Source organism: Medicago truncatula, chromosome 2 (genome assembly GCF_003473485.1).
Source record: "Medicago truncatula cultivar Jemalong A17 chromosome 2, MtrunA17r5.0-ANR, whole genome shotgun sequence".
NCBI classification, from domain to species: Eukaryota; Viridiplantae; Streptophyta; class Magnoliopsida; order Fabales; family Fabaceae; genus Medicago; species Medicago truncatula.
In genome coordinates, this window is record NC_053043.1 from 10,667,440 (window position 1) to 10,684,287 (window position 16,848).

Genomic DNA, 16,848 nt, shown 5'->3' on the forward strand with positions numbered 1-16,848 from the left:
TTGCCAAGTCTGATAAATAAGTTTGATTAAAAGTTCAAAAAACTTAAAACTAACATAAAAATATTAAAACTATTATAGAACTTATAGCAATGACATTACATATTTCACTTGGACTAAAATACTAAAATTAATTTGATAGAAAGCACTTGAAATTCCAGTCTCAGTAGCCTCAGTTACACATCAAACTATTCAAAGACGTTGAAGACTTAGGTAAAGAGTGTTGTTGTTTCCAGCCGTTGGAGCACCAACAATCATGTATGCACCATGCTTAACTCTTCGAGCTTCGACCAGCCTCTTCCACTGACCTCCAACCTTAAATTGTTTTTCAGGCAGAGATTGGTAAACAGCAATATAGTCCCACCGATTGCAGCAATCGTCAATGACCTTGATAATGGTCGTTTTCTTTTCCAACGTCAGCTCACGAAATTGCTTGTTCTCGAGCATCTAAAAAAAAAAGACATTAACGGTTAGTGTTTATAAATTAATAACCATGATATAAGATATTATTCATATATGTCTCTTACCAAAATACCAGATTCAACATCATCAGCTGACAAATGAAATTGTTAGCATAAAACACATATATATAACACATGTCACGTTGGAAAGAGAGTAGAATAATATGGGCATGGGAAAGAGAGAAGAATAAATATATGTGCATGGAGAACACTAACAAATCACGTTGGAAACATAGAAATGAGGTCAAGGTATATTAAATGTCATCATTCAGCCTCTTGAGATATGATGACAGTCAGTCATTCACTATTTTTAGAATCTTTTTATGATATTTTTGAGTTCACAAGCAAGCTTAAGCAGCAAGAAAAACAAGAAAAAGCTGAAAAAACTGAAAAGAAGGCATCGTGTCACAATTACTGAAAAACGTGTCAAAAACGTGTCACGATTTGGAACATAGGATGAGGTTCATTCGACATTGGTTAAAACGTGTCACGATGGCTATTTCGTGACACGATTTTAGGAACATGTGGCAAGAGAAAATATGATTATAAAAGCCACATAAAACAAAGTGAGAATTGAATGAAAGGAAACAAAAGAATGTCATAATATGGAAGGTGTGAAAAGAAGAAACAACTGGGCTTTATTTATCATGTTTCTTGAGCATAAAGAAACGTAACATGCTGATTGGAATTGAGAAACTAGGTTACAATAAGGTTATAAAAGCAAGAGGCATCAAGTAACAAAACGACGGCTGCGGATGAATCACGTTTTGGCAGAAGCAACTTGTTCACGTTTGGAAAAAGAAAAGGAGCCGCTCATTCACGCTACAGGAGAAAAAGAAATAGGAGCACATGATATGGAAAAACAATAAGAACAGTAGCGAGTGAAAAGTAACCGGGTGGAAGGCCGGCGGCAACGACGGAACTTTATCGGTTTATTTTCTTTACTATATTGTTTGTTATTTTAATCATGTCTAGCTAATTTTCATTCTTTGTAACCCTTATTGAACCAATGTTGCTGTGAAACTCTATTTATTGTGAATGACAATCTAGATTTTATTCAATTCAATTGTTCTTAATGCTTTTTATATTCTGATCAAATATAAACATGATTTAGTGAGAATGAATGACTACTGACCATAGCTTTCTACTTAGACAGAATTGAATTGTTCTAATAAACATGATTAGTCTGGATAATCGTTTGTTAGTGATAAAGATTACTAGACCACCTAAGGAATTAAGGGCTGTAGTTTGAGAAGAGGGTTCTAACTCAAGGGATTGATTAGGATTATTTTGTTAACTATCGTGGAACTAGAGAATCATTCATAAAAATAGGTGCAGTATATCAATTAGGGGAACATCGATGATTCGAATGCAATCAAATCAAATCAACTGCCTCGGGCATCAAAATATTTTATACATCTTAAATATTTACTTTATTGCTAAATTGAAATTAACACAGTCCTCGTGTGAACGATATTTTTACTACTTCGATAGTATTTGGTACACTTGCCAAAATATTTATCAAGATACATGCATCGGTTCAAATGCAAAGGTTGTGAGTGGGAAATTACTAAAAATTGAACTTAGATTGCTGAGTAGGAAAACACTAACAAAAATTAAATGCTTAGGTGATGGGGGAAAAGATTATGTTAGAATTAGGTTAAACAATTGCTTGACAAGACAAGCTTTAGTAAAATTAAATTCTAATTTTTTGCCGGAAATGTTTTTTTTATGTTCTTAATATGTGTACAAAAAATAATGAAAAAATTCAACCTCTATATAACTTTTTCGGACGCGCAGTTAGAAAAATATTGCAATTTTACGTGTTTATTGAGGATTACTCGAAATACTAAGAAAATTTTCATATTTAAACAGCTTAAAATTCAATTTTTAGGTTGATGTTTTCGTGTCTTAAATTTTAGGCGTGTTAAAAATTCATATTTAATCCATCCCTTGTCGAAAAATTCAAATTTTTTGTGGGAGATGTTATTTTTTTGTTCTAAACATGAGTGCAAAAAATCGTAAAAAAGTTCAACCTTTAGGACACTTTTTCGGACTCGCACTTGAAAAAAAATTGCGATTTTGCATGGTTCGGTCGAAAAATCAAAATAAATCGAGACTTAGTCGAAATGTTACGAAACTTTATAGACACCTCTATATAAATACATATAGATGATGTTCAAAGTTTCGTAACATTCCGAATAAGTGTTGCTTTTTTTTTATTTTTTCAATTGCGATTTTGCGTGTTTCGGTCGAAAAAATAAAAAAAAAAATCGAGACTTATTCGGAATGTTACGAAACTTTTCACATCATCTATATGTATTTTTATAGAGGTGTCGTCCCTGTGAGCATGTTGGCAGAGACATGCATTGTTATATGCAGGGGACGGGGTTCGAACCACGGACACCCCACTTATTCACTTTGAAAAAGATGAATTCTAGCCACTAGGTTACCTGACAAAAAAAAAGAGGTGTCTGTAAAGTTTCGTAGAATTCTGAATAACTTTCGATTTATTCTGTCAATAGGAAGTCACCATTTCTGTCGCTGGGGTAATTTGGTCATTTACTTGTGTCAATAGGAAGTATTCAATGTCAAAAAAGCAATTTTCCCAACATAATATATATACAATTCAGTCCCTATTATAAGCAAAAATCAACATATTCGATTTATTTAGTAAATAATGTATGTGGTCTATAATAAAGACCATATACATCATTAATTGAATGAACTTAAATTGTATATTTTTTCTTATAATAGTGACCGGAGGGTGTATTTTTTGAATAGAGAAATATGAAAATAAAGAGCTCAACCAACACAATATTGATCTAATAAATATTAATACTAATGGTTATGTTAAATCATTTAAATTAATATAATTAATTGAATAACTAAAATAATAACTATGTAATTAAATAAAATAAAATTAATGGAGTGCAAAAAAAAAATTGCAAGAGATTTGATAAATTTAGGATCATATCTTACTTTTAAATATAATCAACTATTTTCTCTTCTCAATTTCTCTTATAACGAACGATTATTAAATATAATATTTTTTTAGAGAATATATTAAATATATTTTCGCTGAATAGTGATATTTGTTGAGTCATTTATGATATCTTTTGTGACAACATATTTTTTTCTCTATTATTGATAAAAAAAAAAAAAAAAAAAAGAGAAAAAGTATTATTTATACTCAAGTCATAAGGGATGCAAAATGAGGTTTGTTAAAAACAGAACTCAATGGTATCATTCCTGATTGGTGGGGAAACATTTTTTGCTTACTCATCCTTGAACCCTCCCTCATGCTGGCTGGACCTTTCCCCTTTCCTATTCTCAAATCCACATCATAATTAATCGTGTTAATTAAAATCAGACTAAAAAAGCATTGAATACCGGTTCAAGGTTTAATGTTCTGATCGGGTTGAACCAGAGTGATCAGACCGGTAGGTGGTAACCACTAGTTCAAATTCAATTCAATGTTTCTTTACCTTTTGCTGCAAGTCACGTGCTAAGAAAGAATCATATTTATTTATTTATTCTTTTTCTTTATCTACAGTTTTTAATCATTTATCTCAAATTGTCCATATGGTGAAAGAAAATACTAAGTCAATGTTGTCGTTAAGCTTAGAAAGAAAGAAAAATAGCCCACTAGTCATCCATATATAATATACTATACGTTGTTGTTATTTCTTAACTTTATAATTAGAAGAAAATACAACTTAGACTAAATATTCACCCAAAAAAAACTTGGAATAAATACCCAAATTAGCAGAACTTTTAATATGGATCATCTTCATAAGTGGTGCATCATGGAATCGTACTTAAAAAATGTTTAAAATTAAAACAACAGCTGACGTCGTCTCTCGGTTGGAGATGTTAATAATCCTCCTCATTTTTACAATTGAAATAGTGACTTAACCGATAGTGGTGTGATTAAAAAAAAGTAGAAAATAAATATGCCGCTCATATTGAACCAACATAGATAATGAGTTTTTATGTGGGACTATCGTTGAAATTTCTAAAATAGTAACAACTAACAAGGTGCCACTGTGATTTTGTCAAATTAGAAACATGTACATTTTCACTCTAAAACATAAGCAAAGGGCAGGTCAACTATGAAACTTATGTTTGCTAGAAAATGACAAATAAGGTTGTCTGCATGTGTAAGCTAGTTATGTCAATTGTCAACGCAGAAACATTCAAAACCTGATAAACTCAAGTGACCAAGTTACATGTCGTGATGCACCATTAACTATATTTTCTTATTGCCATGATTTATTAAAAAAAAAAAAAAAACTTTCATACTTTGTAACACTTCCTATTTTTCATATAATATAATCTCAATAGTATCACATTGCTAGCCAGTTTCAACTCTTGTTAACATTTGTTTAATTTTTATATTAATGTGATTGTTGACTTTATATGTTCTTAATCCTACTGGTTCATTATTTTATACTTATGTTCAAATGAAGGAATCATCATCGTTGTTTGCTAGTTGTAATTCTCCATTACTATGTAATTGTTTATTTATTTGATCTTATACTAAATGAAATGGTCACTGGATAAATTAAAGAATTCTTAACTATGTTGACTTTTTCTCCATTGATGTAATGGAATAAAATGAGGATTGTAATCTTTTTATTCAGCATTTGAAAGTGTCATTTTTAGGTTGATCATGGGTGAAAGAACTCTAGTGTTCCTACTCTTCCTTTTCAGTTATTTGTTAGTTGTTGTAGTAACAAAAACATCAAATGATGATTGTAAGCTTTTTTTTCCAATGCTATGCTCTATGTTGAATGTTTTTCCAATCATTCATCTACAGATTTCAGCCTATAACATCATGAAATCAGAAATATTCGACTTATTCTTTGTTGCGAAAAATTTGAATACTTGATAAACATCACATTTTCGAAAGAGACCTTAAGCATTTACTTTTATTCTTTCGTAACAAATTTTGTGTTTTAAGATTTATTGATTATGATTTGGCTTTGATTGCAGACCTTGCACTTTCAACTTTAAAGTATGAGTGGAAGAATGTTCCGCCAAGTTGGGAGGACTCAGAGGATCCTTGTGGTGATCATTGGGAAGGCATTGAGTGCTCCAATTCGCGCGTTATCACCATGTACTTTTTTTCTTAAATTATTAAATGAAGTAAACCTCTCCTGAGTTGTCTGACATGGGTTTAACAATTGGTTGCTAGTATTTCAGATCATTGTCAAGCATGGATTTGTCTGGCCAGCTTTCTTCAGAAATTGGATCACTATCTGAATTGCAGATTTTGTAAGTGTTCTACTTTCTTTTTATCTAGTAACATATTATTATATTCAAGTCACTTCTTTCAAATGAGTTTATAATTTATAACTTCTCTCATTTTAACTGTGATTTGAGTACCGGGAAACAAATTTTTCTTTGCAGGGTTTTGTCCTACAATAAGGATTTAACTGGACCTCTTCCGGCTGAAATTGGAAACTTGAAAAAGCTGACAAACTTGTAAGGGAGTTTGAATATTATTTGGATTATAATCCATAAAACTTGATCAAACAATCCTAACAATGCTCTATTTTTACTTTTATCTTACAGACAGCTTATTAATTGTGGTTTCACTGGTCCTATCCCAGATACAATAGGGAATCTACAACGGCTTGTATTCCTGTAAGGGTTGTTCACTTTATTTTTAAAAGATATATGCGAGCGCACACACAAGGTCTCATCATTTGGCTTAACTAATAATCCGTTAAATGACGGTTACATTTGAAGCAGTGCTTTAATCGTAGATTGCAGAAAACAGCGGTCTGTTCAGATTCTGCTATGCACCAGTGCTATAACACCGATATAGCCACTATTTGACAAGATTTTGTATTAAATAGTGTATCACAGAACAACTACGAATTGATCAAATTCTGCTAGGTTATAGCACTGTAGCGCCGCCATTTAACACCATTTATTTGAAGTCCTTTATACTTCCTTTGTTGATCTTTATATTTTGAGTACAATGTTACCAATACTTGTTTTTGCAGTCATGTATATTTTTCTGCTAATGTACTGATACCTTGTGCTATAGTAACTAAGTCAATTTCCATGGCAGATCTTTGAATTCTAATAGATTTAGTGGAAGAATTCCACCTTCTATTGGTAATCTGTCAAATATTAATTGGCTAGACTTAGCAGAAAACCAGCTTGAGGGTCCCATCCCAGTATCTAATGGAACTACTCCTGGTCTTGATATGCTTCACAAAACAAAGCACTTGTATGTGATGTTAACTTTTTTTTCTTTTGATAATATTTACAGTAATTTGCTTCATATCAATCAAACTCTTCATAACAAATTTCCATTTTTCTACAGTCATTTTGGGAAGAATAAGCTTTCAGGAAATATTCCACCTCAGCTTTTTAGCTCTGATATGTCCTTGATACATGTGTAAGATTCATCCCAAATTTTTCATCAAAAATTTGATCGCATTATTGAACAGATTTTAGAAGGAAGCCAACCAGTTTCCGAACGGCATTTCCTCATCGGTTAAGGAATCAGAAACTGAAAAATCTTTACTGAAAAGTGTATCTTTTTGGCAGGCTTTTTGAAAGCAACCAATTTACTGGAACCATTCCATCTACACTTGGATTTGTACAGAAACTGGAAGTGGTGTGAGTGTCCATATCTCATATTTTAAATTAATAACTTCAATTCTTGTTTTTCTTTTGTCTTGAAATATATTTTTGCATCTGCAGGCGCTTGGATAACAATATTTTAAGTGGACCTTTGCCTATAAACATCAACAATCTTACAAATGTTAGAGAACTGTAAGTACAAAAAGCACATGTTCCAAAAACAATTTCATTACTCCTTCATGTGTAATGCTGGTGGTATCCATCGCCATGAATTTCAAATATGTTAACGGAAGTTTTTGAGTTTATGTCTGTCAGGCTCGTCTCCAAGAATCGCCTATCCGGTCCCCTGCCAGACCTTACTGGAATGAATGTCCTCAGCTACCTGTAATTAGCGAATCATTTATCTAAGATACTTCTTTTTTATGCATAACTTTTTGTCATTTCAAACTGCATACTAATTCTGTAACAATGGCTGAGTCGGTTATTTAAATTATTTTGAAGGGATGTCAGCAATAACAGTTTTGATCGATCAGACTTTCCGTTGTGGTTATCAACTCTACAGTCTCTAAAAACAATGTATGTTTTTCTTTCTATACTCTTATAGTTATATATAATTTTTCCCTCTCTGTCAGGATTCAAAAGCTAAATTCTCATAGTTTTCTTTTATAACGGAAGAATGATGGAAGATACACAGCTTCAAGGACCTATTCCTGTTTCTTTATTCAGCCTGGTACAGTTACACACAGTGTAAGTACCATAGTATTGCATTTGACAGTGCAAGTATTTTGTTTCATCTTTTGCTATATTTGTACATGAGCTAATTTTTTTTACATTAAATGACTCATAGGATGCTGAAAAACAATAATCTGAATGGCACTTTAGATATTGGCACAGCCATTAGTGACCAACTGGGAGTCCTTAATTTGCAGACTAATTTTATTGAAGATTTTGATCCGCAAATTGATGTCTCTAAAGTGGAGATAATGTAAGTCATAATCATAGCAGTTAGTTCATCACAATATGTAATTTCATTTTTTCTCTAAAAGTATAAGTTTCAATATTTCATGATTTCTCGTAAGGTATATTATTGAATAATATATTTATCTGCAGACTTGTGAACAATCCAGTTTGCCAAGAAACCGGAGTTAAACGGACTTACTGCTCGATTGCAAAAAACAATGACACATATACAACACCGCTAAATAACTGTGTTCCGGTTGAATGCAACAAAAATCAGATATTAAGCCCGAAATGCAAATGTGCATACCCTTATACAGGAACTTTAACTCTTAGAGCTCCTTCCTTCTCAGACGTGAGAAACAAGACAGTATTTGCAATGCTAGAGTTTACGCTGATGGAATCTTTTAGACTTCATGAGAAACCTGTTGATTCAGTTTCTTTAAGCAATCCAAGGAAGAATGCATATCAGTATCTTGATCTGAGTTTAGAAATATTTCCATCAGGTCAAGATTCTTTCAACAGAACCGGGATTTCTGGCATAGGTTTTATGCTTAGCAACCAGACGTACAAGCCTCCTGCTGAGACTTTTGGACCATATTATTTCATTGCTGATAAGTATGAACACTATCTTAATGATTCAGGTAATTATATCGGATTCTACATGTAGTAATGAAATCAGTTATCGCATGGTTTTCTCATTTTAACGCTGTATTTTTCTCTTGTTATTTAGTAATAGAAGGTCCTGTGAAATCTAGTAAATCTTCACATATCGGCATCATAGCTGGAGCTGCTGCTGGTGGTTGTGTCCTGGTTTTATTATTACTCCTTGCAGTAGTTTACGGTTTCCGTCAAAAGAACAAGGCAAAAAGAGCAGCTAAGAAAAGCAATCTTTTTGGTAAGATCCCTAAAAAAGTACATTGCTGCTATTTTTGTACAAATCAGGGGAACTTTTTAATGAAAATATGCTTGCACTTCATAGTTTATTATATATTCAATTTCATAAAATGCAGAACAATGGGGTCCTGATGAGAGCAATAGCAGCATCCCACAGTTAAAAGGAGCAAGGCGTTTCACTTTCGAAGAGATTCAGAACTACACCAAAAAATTTGCAGAAGCCAGCTATGTAGGATCCGGGGGTTATGGGAAGGTATTTAATGTTTCCTTGCCTTTTCACTAAATTTATGTGTTTGTTCACTTAATTTATCTTCTGTAGTTAAGAAGTAGTCATAGTCATATACATTAGTTCTAATAAGTAGCGGTGTTGTTAATCACGGAAAGTAGTGGTTTGTTCAAATTTGGATACACTACAATACTGTAGCTAATATTTGACTACACTGGTAAGTAATAATATCTACTCACACATATGCACAATTGTGTAGTTGGTTATATCTGAATATCTGCATAAATAATGTATCGAAGATGACACATTCAAACATAGTTTCATGTGTTGTGTAGTATAGCCACCGTTATTACCGTGTTAGAATGTTCATAGCTATAACACTACCTAAACTTTTACTATCCAAATTTGCAAAAGTGTCTTAAAGGTATAATGATAATGACAGGTTTATAGAGGAGCTCTTCTCAATGGACAACTAATTGCAGTAAAACGAGCTCAAAAGGAATCGATCCAAGGAGGGCTGGAATTCAAAACAGAGATTGAACTTCTATCTAGGGTCCATCATAAAAATCTTGTTAGCCTTATTGGTTTCTGCTTTGAGCAAGGAGAACAAATATTGGTTTATGAGTATGTTGTAAATGGTACTTTGACAGATGCTCTTTCAGGTACAAGTTTATTTGCTTAAATATCACCATATAGTATTCGGATGATGATTTAAAGTAGAAAACCATAATGACAGTAATAATATGATTATATATGGCATTTGCAGGGAAGTCGGGAATTAGATTGGACTGGATTAGAAGGCTAAAAATAGCCCTTGGGGCTTCTAGGGGGTTGGATTATCTTCACGAACATGCCAATCCTCCTATCATACATAGAGATGTCAAATCGACAAACATTTTACTAGATGAACGCTTGAATGCTAAAGTATCTGATTTTGGTCTCTCCAAGCCTTTGGGTGATGGTGCAAAAGGTTATATAACCACTCAAGTAAAGGGGACAATGGTTCGTAGTATATTCTTCTAAACCTTTACATACTATTTCAATAATACACTCCTTTAAAAAAATACACATGAAAACCAAAAGACACCATATTCGACATCAAAATTTTGTTGTCAAAAAAATCATTTCTCATATGAAAATCACTATCTGCTGCATATTAACAGTACCATACGAAGACATATTAACTTGTGATTAACATTATCTTCTGCATATGTAGTAACATCTAATATGAAAAGCACGATGTAGATCTTCTCAAAATTATGTGATGATGGTAGCTTTTTGTATTTGATATATATAGGGCTACTTGGATCCAGAGTATTACATGACACAACAATTGACTGAGAAGAGTGACGTTTATAGCTTTGGAGTGCTAATGTTGGAGTTGATAACAGCAAGAAGGCCAATAGAAAGAGGGAAATATATTGTGAAAGTGATTAAGAATGCTATGGATAAGACAAAAGAATTATATGGTCTTAAGGAAATCATTGATCCTGTCATTGATTTTAAGGCATCCTTGAGCAGTTTTGAAAAATTTATTGATCTTGCAATGAAATGTGTTGAAGATTCAAGTTCAAGTAGGCCTTCAATGAATTATGCATTTAAAGAAATTGAAAACATGTTGATGTTGACTGGAACAAACCCTAATGCTGAATCAGCACCTTCTTCATCTAGTTATAATGAAAGTGGGAATTCTATGCATCCTTATGAAAATGAGTACTTTGATTCAAGTGTGATACTTCCGCGTGCATAAAGTGTACCATTGTAGGATCATTTTTTCATGTTTCGACTCAAAATTAACTTGTTGAAGTAATGTATAAAGTGAGGATGCTGTTAATCTTGTGTGTATTATATTGTTAGCTTAAGATTGAACATGATTGAAGCTGAAGTTTGATGTTAGTTTCTTGTTTACTTTCAGATTTTAGTTACTGAATTGTGTAACATATATTACTTTTGAACATATTATTGAAATGGAATCTATTCAAGTTGGTTGGTGTGTGTGGGAACGAAGTATTACACTTCATATGGCAGAGTTTGTTAGTATTTAGTTAGTTGTGTGACTTGTGTCAAGAACTCCGGATCTTTCCATTTCTTTTACACGATTATTTTTAAAACAATAAAAACTTTGTTCATTAAATATAGCATACAAATTCATATGTCTTCCTCAAATCATTGGTTTTTCCAACAGAGCTGAAATGTACCACACATTCTTTTGAACCACAGAATCAACTTTCATTCCAACATGCCATCGCAGTTTATGGAATCCAACTCTATCCAACATCGGCACATAAGTTTTTTTGATCTGTGAAGCAAAGCAGAAGAAATGATCAAGCCAGAATAGACCTCCTGGCCTCAACACCCTGTATATATCATACAACACAAACTCAACCATGGTATCTGGCATCCAATTGCCAATGACATCCCTAGAATGCACAATATCCAACGTGTTGTCGAAGAACGGAAACCTTTGAGATATGCTAATATACATCGATATTAAACCCCTTGATGCAATCATGTTGTTGAATGGACCATCCAAATTCAGCGTGCTTGTAATGATTGTCACGTTTCGTTCTCTCATTCTTGCAGCAAATGTTCCAGTCCCACCACCAATGTCAAGTCCTATCCGAATTGTTCCGGCTGCTTTTGTCGCAAGAACTTGGTCTATTCCAAAATCAAGTCCACCATCATCAAATATCCACTTAATCTTTTCTTCTTTCTCTAAGTCAAAGCAACTTTTGCAGTCATAGGAATTACCAGGCTCATTCTTTCTATCAACAAGACACTGGTAACTTTTACAACTATAAGGCTCCCAGATAACGCTTGTGTCCGGTGGAGTCATCCAAAGACTATCCGGTAAAGGCGTTGGCTCTACATAATTTGTCAGAGACTTCGAGTGGCATCTCCGACGAGGTAACGGTTCACACCCTTTTAGTATAAGTCCTTGTGAAAGTACATCATCTACAGGACATTCCCCTCCAATGTCATATGTCATATATTGCTTTAACTCCTCATGAAGCCTCAAGCAGGCTTCACCAACAGGCATGTAAATCTCCCCTGACCCGATCTTCGGTGAGTACTCGAAAGGGAGCTTGTGAGGGCCAAGTGCAATACCGAGCTCATCAGATATTGTAGCAGCAGCTGTATTGGAATCACCGTTTACAAGGTTTGCAGTCAAGGTGTTCTTGTCTGCATGGTTGGATTGTTTTTCTTGTTCGCGGGTGAGATCGATAAGCAAGGCCTGGACAAGTAAATTAGTGGAGTTTAGTCTTTGATGCAGCTCAGATAATATTGTGTGGCTTGCAGCAAGTTGAGCTTTGGTGGAGTTGAGTTCCTGCAAGATGGAGTTTGAGTCACTAGGACTCATAGAAGAGTACTTATACATGAAACTAAATGGACCAGTGAACATGTAAATGGTGACAAGGTTGGTAAATATGATTAGCATAGAAGATTTCAGCTTGTGCTTTTGGTTGTGAGTCATATGAGATTGAGTGTGAGTCTTTTGATTGTTATAAGATGAAAGTTTTTCGAGTATTTGTTGGTCACGAGTTTCGTTTCCCATTTTTTTTATTTCTCAATGGTTTGAGAGAAAGGAACAAAGAAGAGGTAGACTAGAATGTACAAGTGAACAGAAACATTCAGAACCTGATAAACTTAAGTAACCAAGTTTCATGTAATGATGCACCATTATCTATATTTGTTTATTGCCATGGTTTAAAAAAAACCTTTCATACTTTGTGGGACATCCTGTTTTTCGATATAATATAATCTCATCAGTGTCACATGGCCAGCCAATTTCAACTCTTGTTAAAATTTGAATACTTTATATTAATGTGGTTGTTGATTTTATATTCTTAATCCTACCAACTCATTATTTTATATACTTCTGTTCAAATGTTGGAATCGGCATCATTATTTTATCAACCATGTGATTGTTTTTTTATTTACTTTCATGCTGAAATGAAACAATCACTGGATAAATTAAGAAATTTTAATTATGCAGCCGTTTTCTCCATCGATGCAGTTGTTGAAATATTTATTCATTATTGGCATCAATACTATTTGATTTTATGCTTATTGTGTTTTATTTTAATTCCTTATTTCACTTATTAATTTGTGGTTAGTGATGGCTGCGGTGGTGTTTACGGTAGCATTGGAGCCTTCAACTCAGGAGACCGGGGTCACAATAACTCTATAGGTTAATGTTCAGAGTATGAATGGCTCAAACTACACAGAGTGACCCTAAATCTTATTTGTAAAGATTTAGGCTAGTTTAATGTGTCCATTAACTAAAATATCATATTAACTCTTGATTTCCATTTACTCATCATTTTTATAACTTGAGTAAACTGATCCCTATCCCTAAGTTGATCGGGCTCGAACAAGTATGTCACAATAAACATACAAGAAACAAATATGTAGCAATCTTGTGTGTATTATATTGTCCGCTTAAGATTGAACATGATTGAAGCTGAAGTTTGAGGTTAGTTTCTTGTTTACTTTCAGATTTTTGTTAGCTGGATTGTGTAACATATACTCCTTTTGAACATATTATTGAAATGGATTCCATTCAAGTTGGTTGGTGTGTGTCGGAACCAATTACTACAGTTTGTATGTCAGAGTTTGTAAGTATTTACTAGTTAGTTGGTATGAAACGTCCGGAAGGGTTGATAGACCCGCCTTCATATGCATGGTGGAGGCGACAACTGGAATTTCAAGTTTTCAGTGATAGAGATGGCGCACGAACAGAAAGGCTGAAGGTTTTGTGACGTTCAAGATCAGTACACAGTGGTTCGAATGGTGGAGGTTTTTCTGGAAAGTGTTCTAGCACAATGGCTAACTGTGGTTGATGGCGGCCATGGTCGTTGTAAGTGGAAGCAGCTAGGAAAGTTGGGTGAGGGCAGTGAACACAACATAGAACAGAATGCGGAAAAAAAGAAGGAGATCACACTGGAAAAGAGGAAACCATTTGAATACAATTGTTATTACATTCTCAAACTTTTTGAAACTAGTCAACATAATAGATATGTCAGAGGGTCGAACCAAAACTCTAGACACCTAATGTTAAAGCTGTGGCTTTTTAGATAAAAGATGGAGAGAATAATAATAATAAAAACTTTGAATATTACTGATAATTACTTGATACTAATCCTATTATAGGGAAACGTAGACCCAATCCTAAATAAATAGGGAAATATATGAACAAATAACAGTAATAAATAAGAAATGTGGAAATTAATTCAAAGAGATAATCTACGACACATTACGATTGAAAACTAATCCTAGGAGATAAACTAAGATATTCTAGCCTAATATCAAGATATTATGAGATATTATTTTATATGCTTACAGCCTTCATCATCATTTACTCATTTACTATTTACTATTCTTAATTTGGTAAGAAGCTTGAGAAGCACACAACTATCACTGCCATTGGAAGAAACTAAATCATGACTGAAGTACCGTGTATCTTAATAGAAGTTGCTTAAGTTTAGAAGAAAAATATAACATCTGATTTGCTCAAGAACTCGAGATCTTTCCATTTAAAAAGAAAAACTTTGTTCATTAAATATAGCATACACATTCATATGCCTACCTCAAATCATTGGTTTCTCCATCAGAGCTGAAATCAACCACACATCCTTTCGAACCTTAGGATCAAGTTTCATTCCAACATGCCATCGCAGTTTATTGAACCCAACTCGATCCAACATCGGCACATAAGTTTTGTTGAGCTGTGAACCAAAGCAGAAGAAATGGTCAAGCCAGAATAGTCCACCTGGCCTCAAAACCCTGTATATATCATACAACACAAACTCAAGCATGGTATCTGGCATCCAGTTGCCAATGACATCCATAGAGTGCACAATATCCAACGTGTTTTCGAAGAATGGAAACCTTTGAGAAATGCTAATATGCATTGGTATCAAACCCCTTGATGCAACCATGTTGTTGAATGGACCATCCAAATTCAGTGTACTTGTAATGACCGTCACATTTCTTTCCCTCATCCTTGCAGCAAATGTTCCACTTCCACCACCAATGTCAAGTCCAATCCGAATCGTTCCGGGCGCTTTTGTTGCAAGAACTTGATCTATTCCAAAATCAAGTCCACCATCATCAAATATCCACTTAATCTTTTCTTCTTTCTCTAAGTCAAAGCAACCTTTGCAGTCATAGGAATTACCAGGCTCATTCTTTCTATCAACAAGACACTGGTAACTCTTACAACTATAAGGCTCCCAGATAATGCTTGTATCTGGTGGAGTTGTCCAAAGGCTATCCGGTAAAGGTGTTGGCTCTACATAATTCATCGGAGACTTTGGGTGGCATCTCCGACGAGGTAGTGGTTCACACCCTTTGAGTATGAGTCCTTGCGAAAGTACTTCATCTACAGGACATTCCCCTCCAATGTCGTACGTCATATATTGCTTTAACTCCTCATTGAGCCTCAAGCAGGCTTCACCAATAGTCATGTGAATCTCATCTGACCCGATCTTCGGTGAGTACCCATAAGGGAGCTTGTGAGGGCCAAGTGCAATACTGAGCTCATCAGATAGCGAACCAGCAGCAGTAGTTGAGTCATCCTTTCCAAGCTTTACAATTAAAGGGTTCTCATCAACACGGTTGGAGTGCTTTTCTTGTTCGCGGGTAAGATCGATAAGCAAGGCCTGGACAAGTAAGTTGGTGGAGTTGAGTCTTTGATGAAGCTCCGATAAGATCGTGTGGCTTGCAGCGAGTTGAGCTTTGGTGGAGTTAAGTTCCTGCAATATGGAGTTTGAGTCACTACTACTCATAGAGGAGTACCGATACATGAAACTAAATGGACCGGTGAACATGTAAATGGTGAAAAGGTTGGTAAATATGATTAGCATAACAAACTTCAGCTTGTGCTTTTGTGTCAGAATGTGAGTCTGTGGATTATTATAAGATGGAAGCTTTTTCGAGTATTGTTGGTCATGATTTTCATTTCCCATCTTTTTCTTTCTTTTCGATGGTTTAAGAGAAAGAAACAAAGAAGAGGTAGACTAAAATGTACAAGTGATTTAAGGTGAACAGAACAGAGAACATTTTTGTGTGGTTTAAGGTGCTATAATATGGGAATTTTGCTGATGTACAGATCCAAGAAAGTTAAAATAATTCCACGTTGTATGCATTTCCTAATGAGCATGCACATTGGTCATTGTGAAGCGCCGGTGTGGGCGTTTAAGGAATGTAATTTGGCCATATTAAATGATGTATTGTAGCCCTTGCAAGTTGCAAATTTCATTCATTCATGACTGGCTTCTTGATACTTGAGCACTATCTTCGGATCTCACCCACTAGCTACTAAATTAGTCAACAATTATTCTTGGAATTTCATGTCAACCTCACATTGTTTGCATTTTTTTCAAAAATAACTTGATTCCATGTGAGATTTGATCGGCAAACGGTATTCTATTTCTATTTTTTTTCCTTCAGTTCATTAATGTGAGCAACTTGCTTTAATGAAATAATGGTTGAAGAATCCTCCATTATAGTTCTCGTCCAAATCAAATTATTAATGCTAAAAAAACCCTCAAGCAAGCATACTGATTGAATTCAACATGTTTGTAATTTGATTTTCCACATGCATAAAATTAGCATTATGATATTGATGCTGCACCAGGACAACTTGACAAGTGATGCTGATACAGCAGAAAATAAAGTTACTTTGGAATTAAAAAAAAA

General features: G+C 34.2%; 3 protein-coding genes across 5 annotated transcripts; 1 reads left to right on the forward strand and 2 right to left on the reverse strand.

Moving 5' to 3' along the window:
- Positions 1-5,057: 5,057 nt before the first annotated feature.
- Positions 5,058-11,129, forward strand: LOC11412112 (leucine-rich repeat receptor protein kinase HPCA1). Of its 3 annotated transcripts, none has more exons than XM_003594386.4 (19): positions 5,058-5,218; positions 5,457-5,580; positions 5,667-5,738; positions 5,874-5,948; positions 6,039-6,110; positions 6,544-6,705; positions 6,802-6,876; positions 7,029-7,100; positions 7,185-7,256; positions 7,380-7,448; positions 7,566-7,640; positions 7,740-7,811; positions 7,912-8,049; positions 8,175-8,665; positions 8,755-8,919; positions 9,035-9,171; positions 9,587-9,806; positions 9,911-10,146; positions 10,442-11,129. In XM_003594386.4, exons 1-19 carry the CDS (start codon positions 5,134-5,136, stop codon positions 10,892-10,894), a joined length of 2,865 nt encoding a protein of 954 aa, XP_003594434.2. In that variant the 5' UTR covers positions 5,058-5,133; the 3' UTR covers positions 10,895-11,129. The 3 variants fall into 3 exon arrangements, with proteins under 3 accessions (XP_003594434.2, XP_024631755.1, XP_024631756.1); XM_024775987.2 differs by having other exon boundaries at positions 8,761-8,919; XM_024775988.2 differs by lacking the exon at positions 5,058-5,218 and having other exon boundaries at positions 5,659-5,738.
- A 78-nt stretch (positions 11,130-11,207) lies between these two features.
- On the reverse strand, positions 11,208-12,785 carry LOC11410055 (uncharacterized). Its single transcript, XM_003594387.3, has one exon. It carries the CDS (start codon positions 12,698-12,700, stop codon positions 11,306-11,308), a length of 1,395 nt encoding a protein of 464 aa, XP_003594435.1. The 5' UTR covers positions 12,701-12,785; the 3' UTR covers positions 11,208-11,305.
- A 1,889-nt stretch (positions 12,786-14,674) lies between these two features.
- Positions 14,675-16,812, reverse strand: LOC11406470 (uncharacterized). The gene has a single exon (XM_003594389.4). It carries the CDS (start codon positions 16,113-16,115, stop codon positions 14,736-14,738), a length of 1,380 nt encoding a protein of 459 aa, XP_003594437.1. The 5' UTR covers positions 16,116-16,812; the 3' UTR covers positions 14,675-14,735.
- Between the last annotated feature and the right edge of the window lie 36 nt (positions 16,813-16,848).

Bases quoted from the DNA above. Each gene is read 5' to 3' on its own strand.
- LOC11410055 (XM_003594387.3), bottom strand. From the start codon at position 12,700: ATGGGAAACGAAACTCGTGACCAACAAATACTCGAAAAACTTTCATCT.
- LOC11412112 (XM_003594386.4), top strand. From the start codon at position 5,134: ATGGGTGAAAGAACTCTAGTGTTCCTACTCTTCCTTTTCAGTTATTTG. The intron at 5,581-5,666 runs GTACTTTTTTTC...CTAGTATTTCAG, and splicing joins AATTCGCGCGTTATCACCAT to ATCATTGTCAAGCATGGATT. The intron at 7,812-7,911 runs GTAAGTACCATA...AATGACTCATAG, and splicing joins CTGGTACAGTTACACACAGT to GATGCTGAAAAACAATAATC.
- LOC11406470 (XM_003594389.4), bottom strand. From the start codon at position 16,115: ATGGGAAATGAAAATCATGACCAACAATACTCGAAAAAGCTTCCATCT.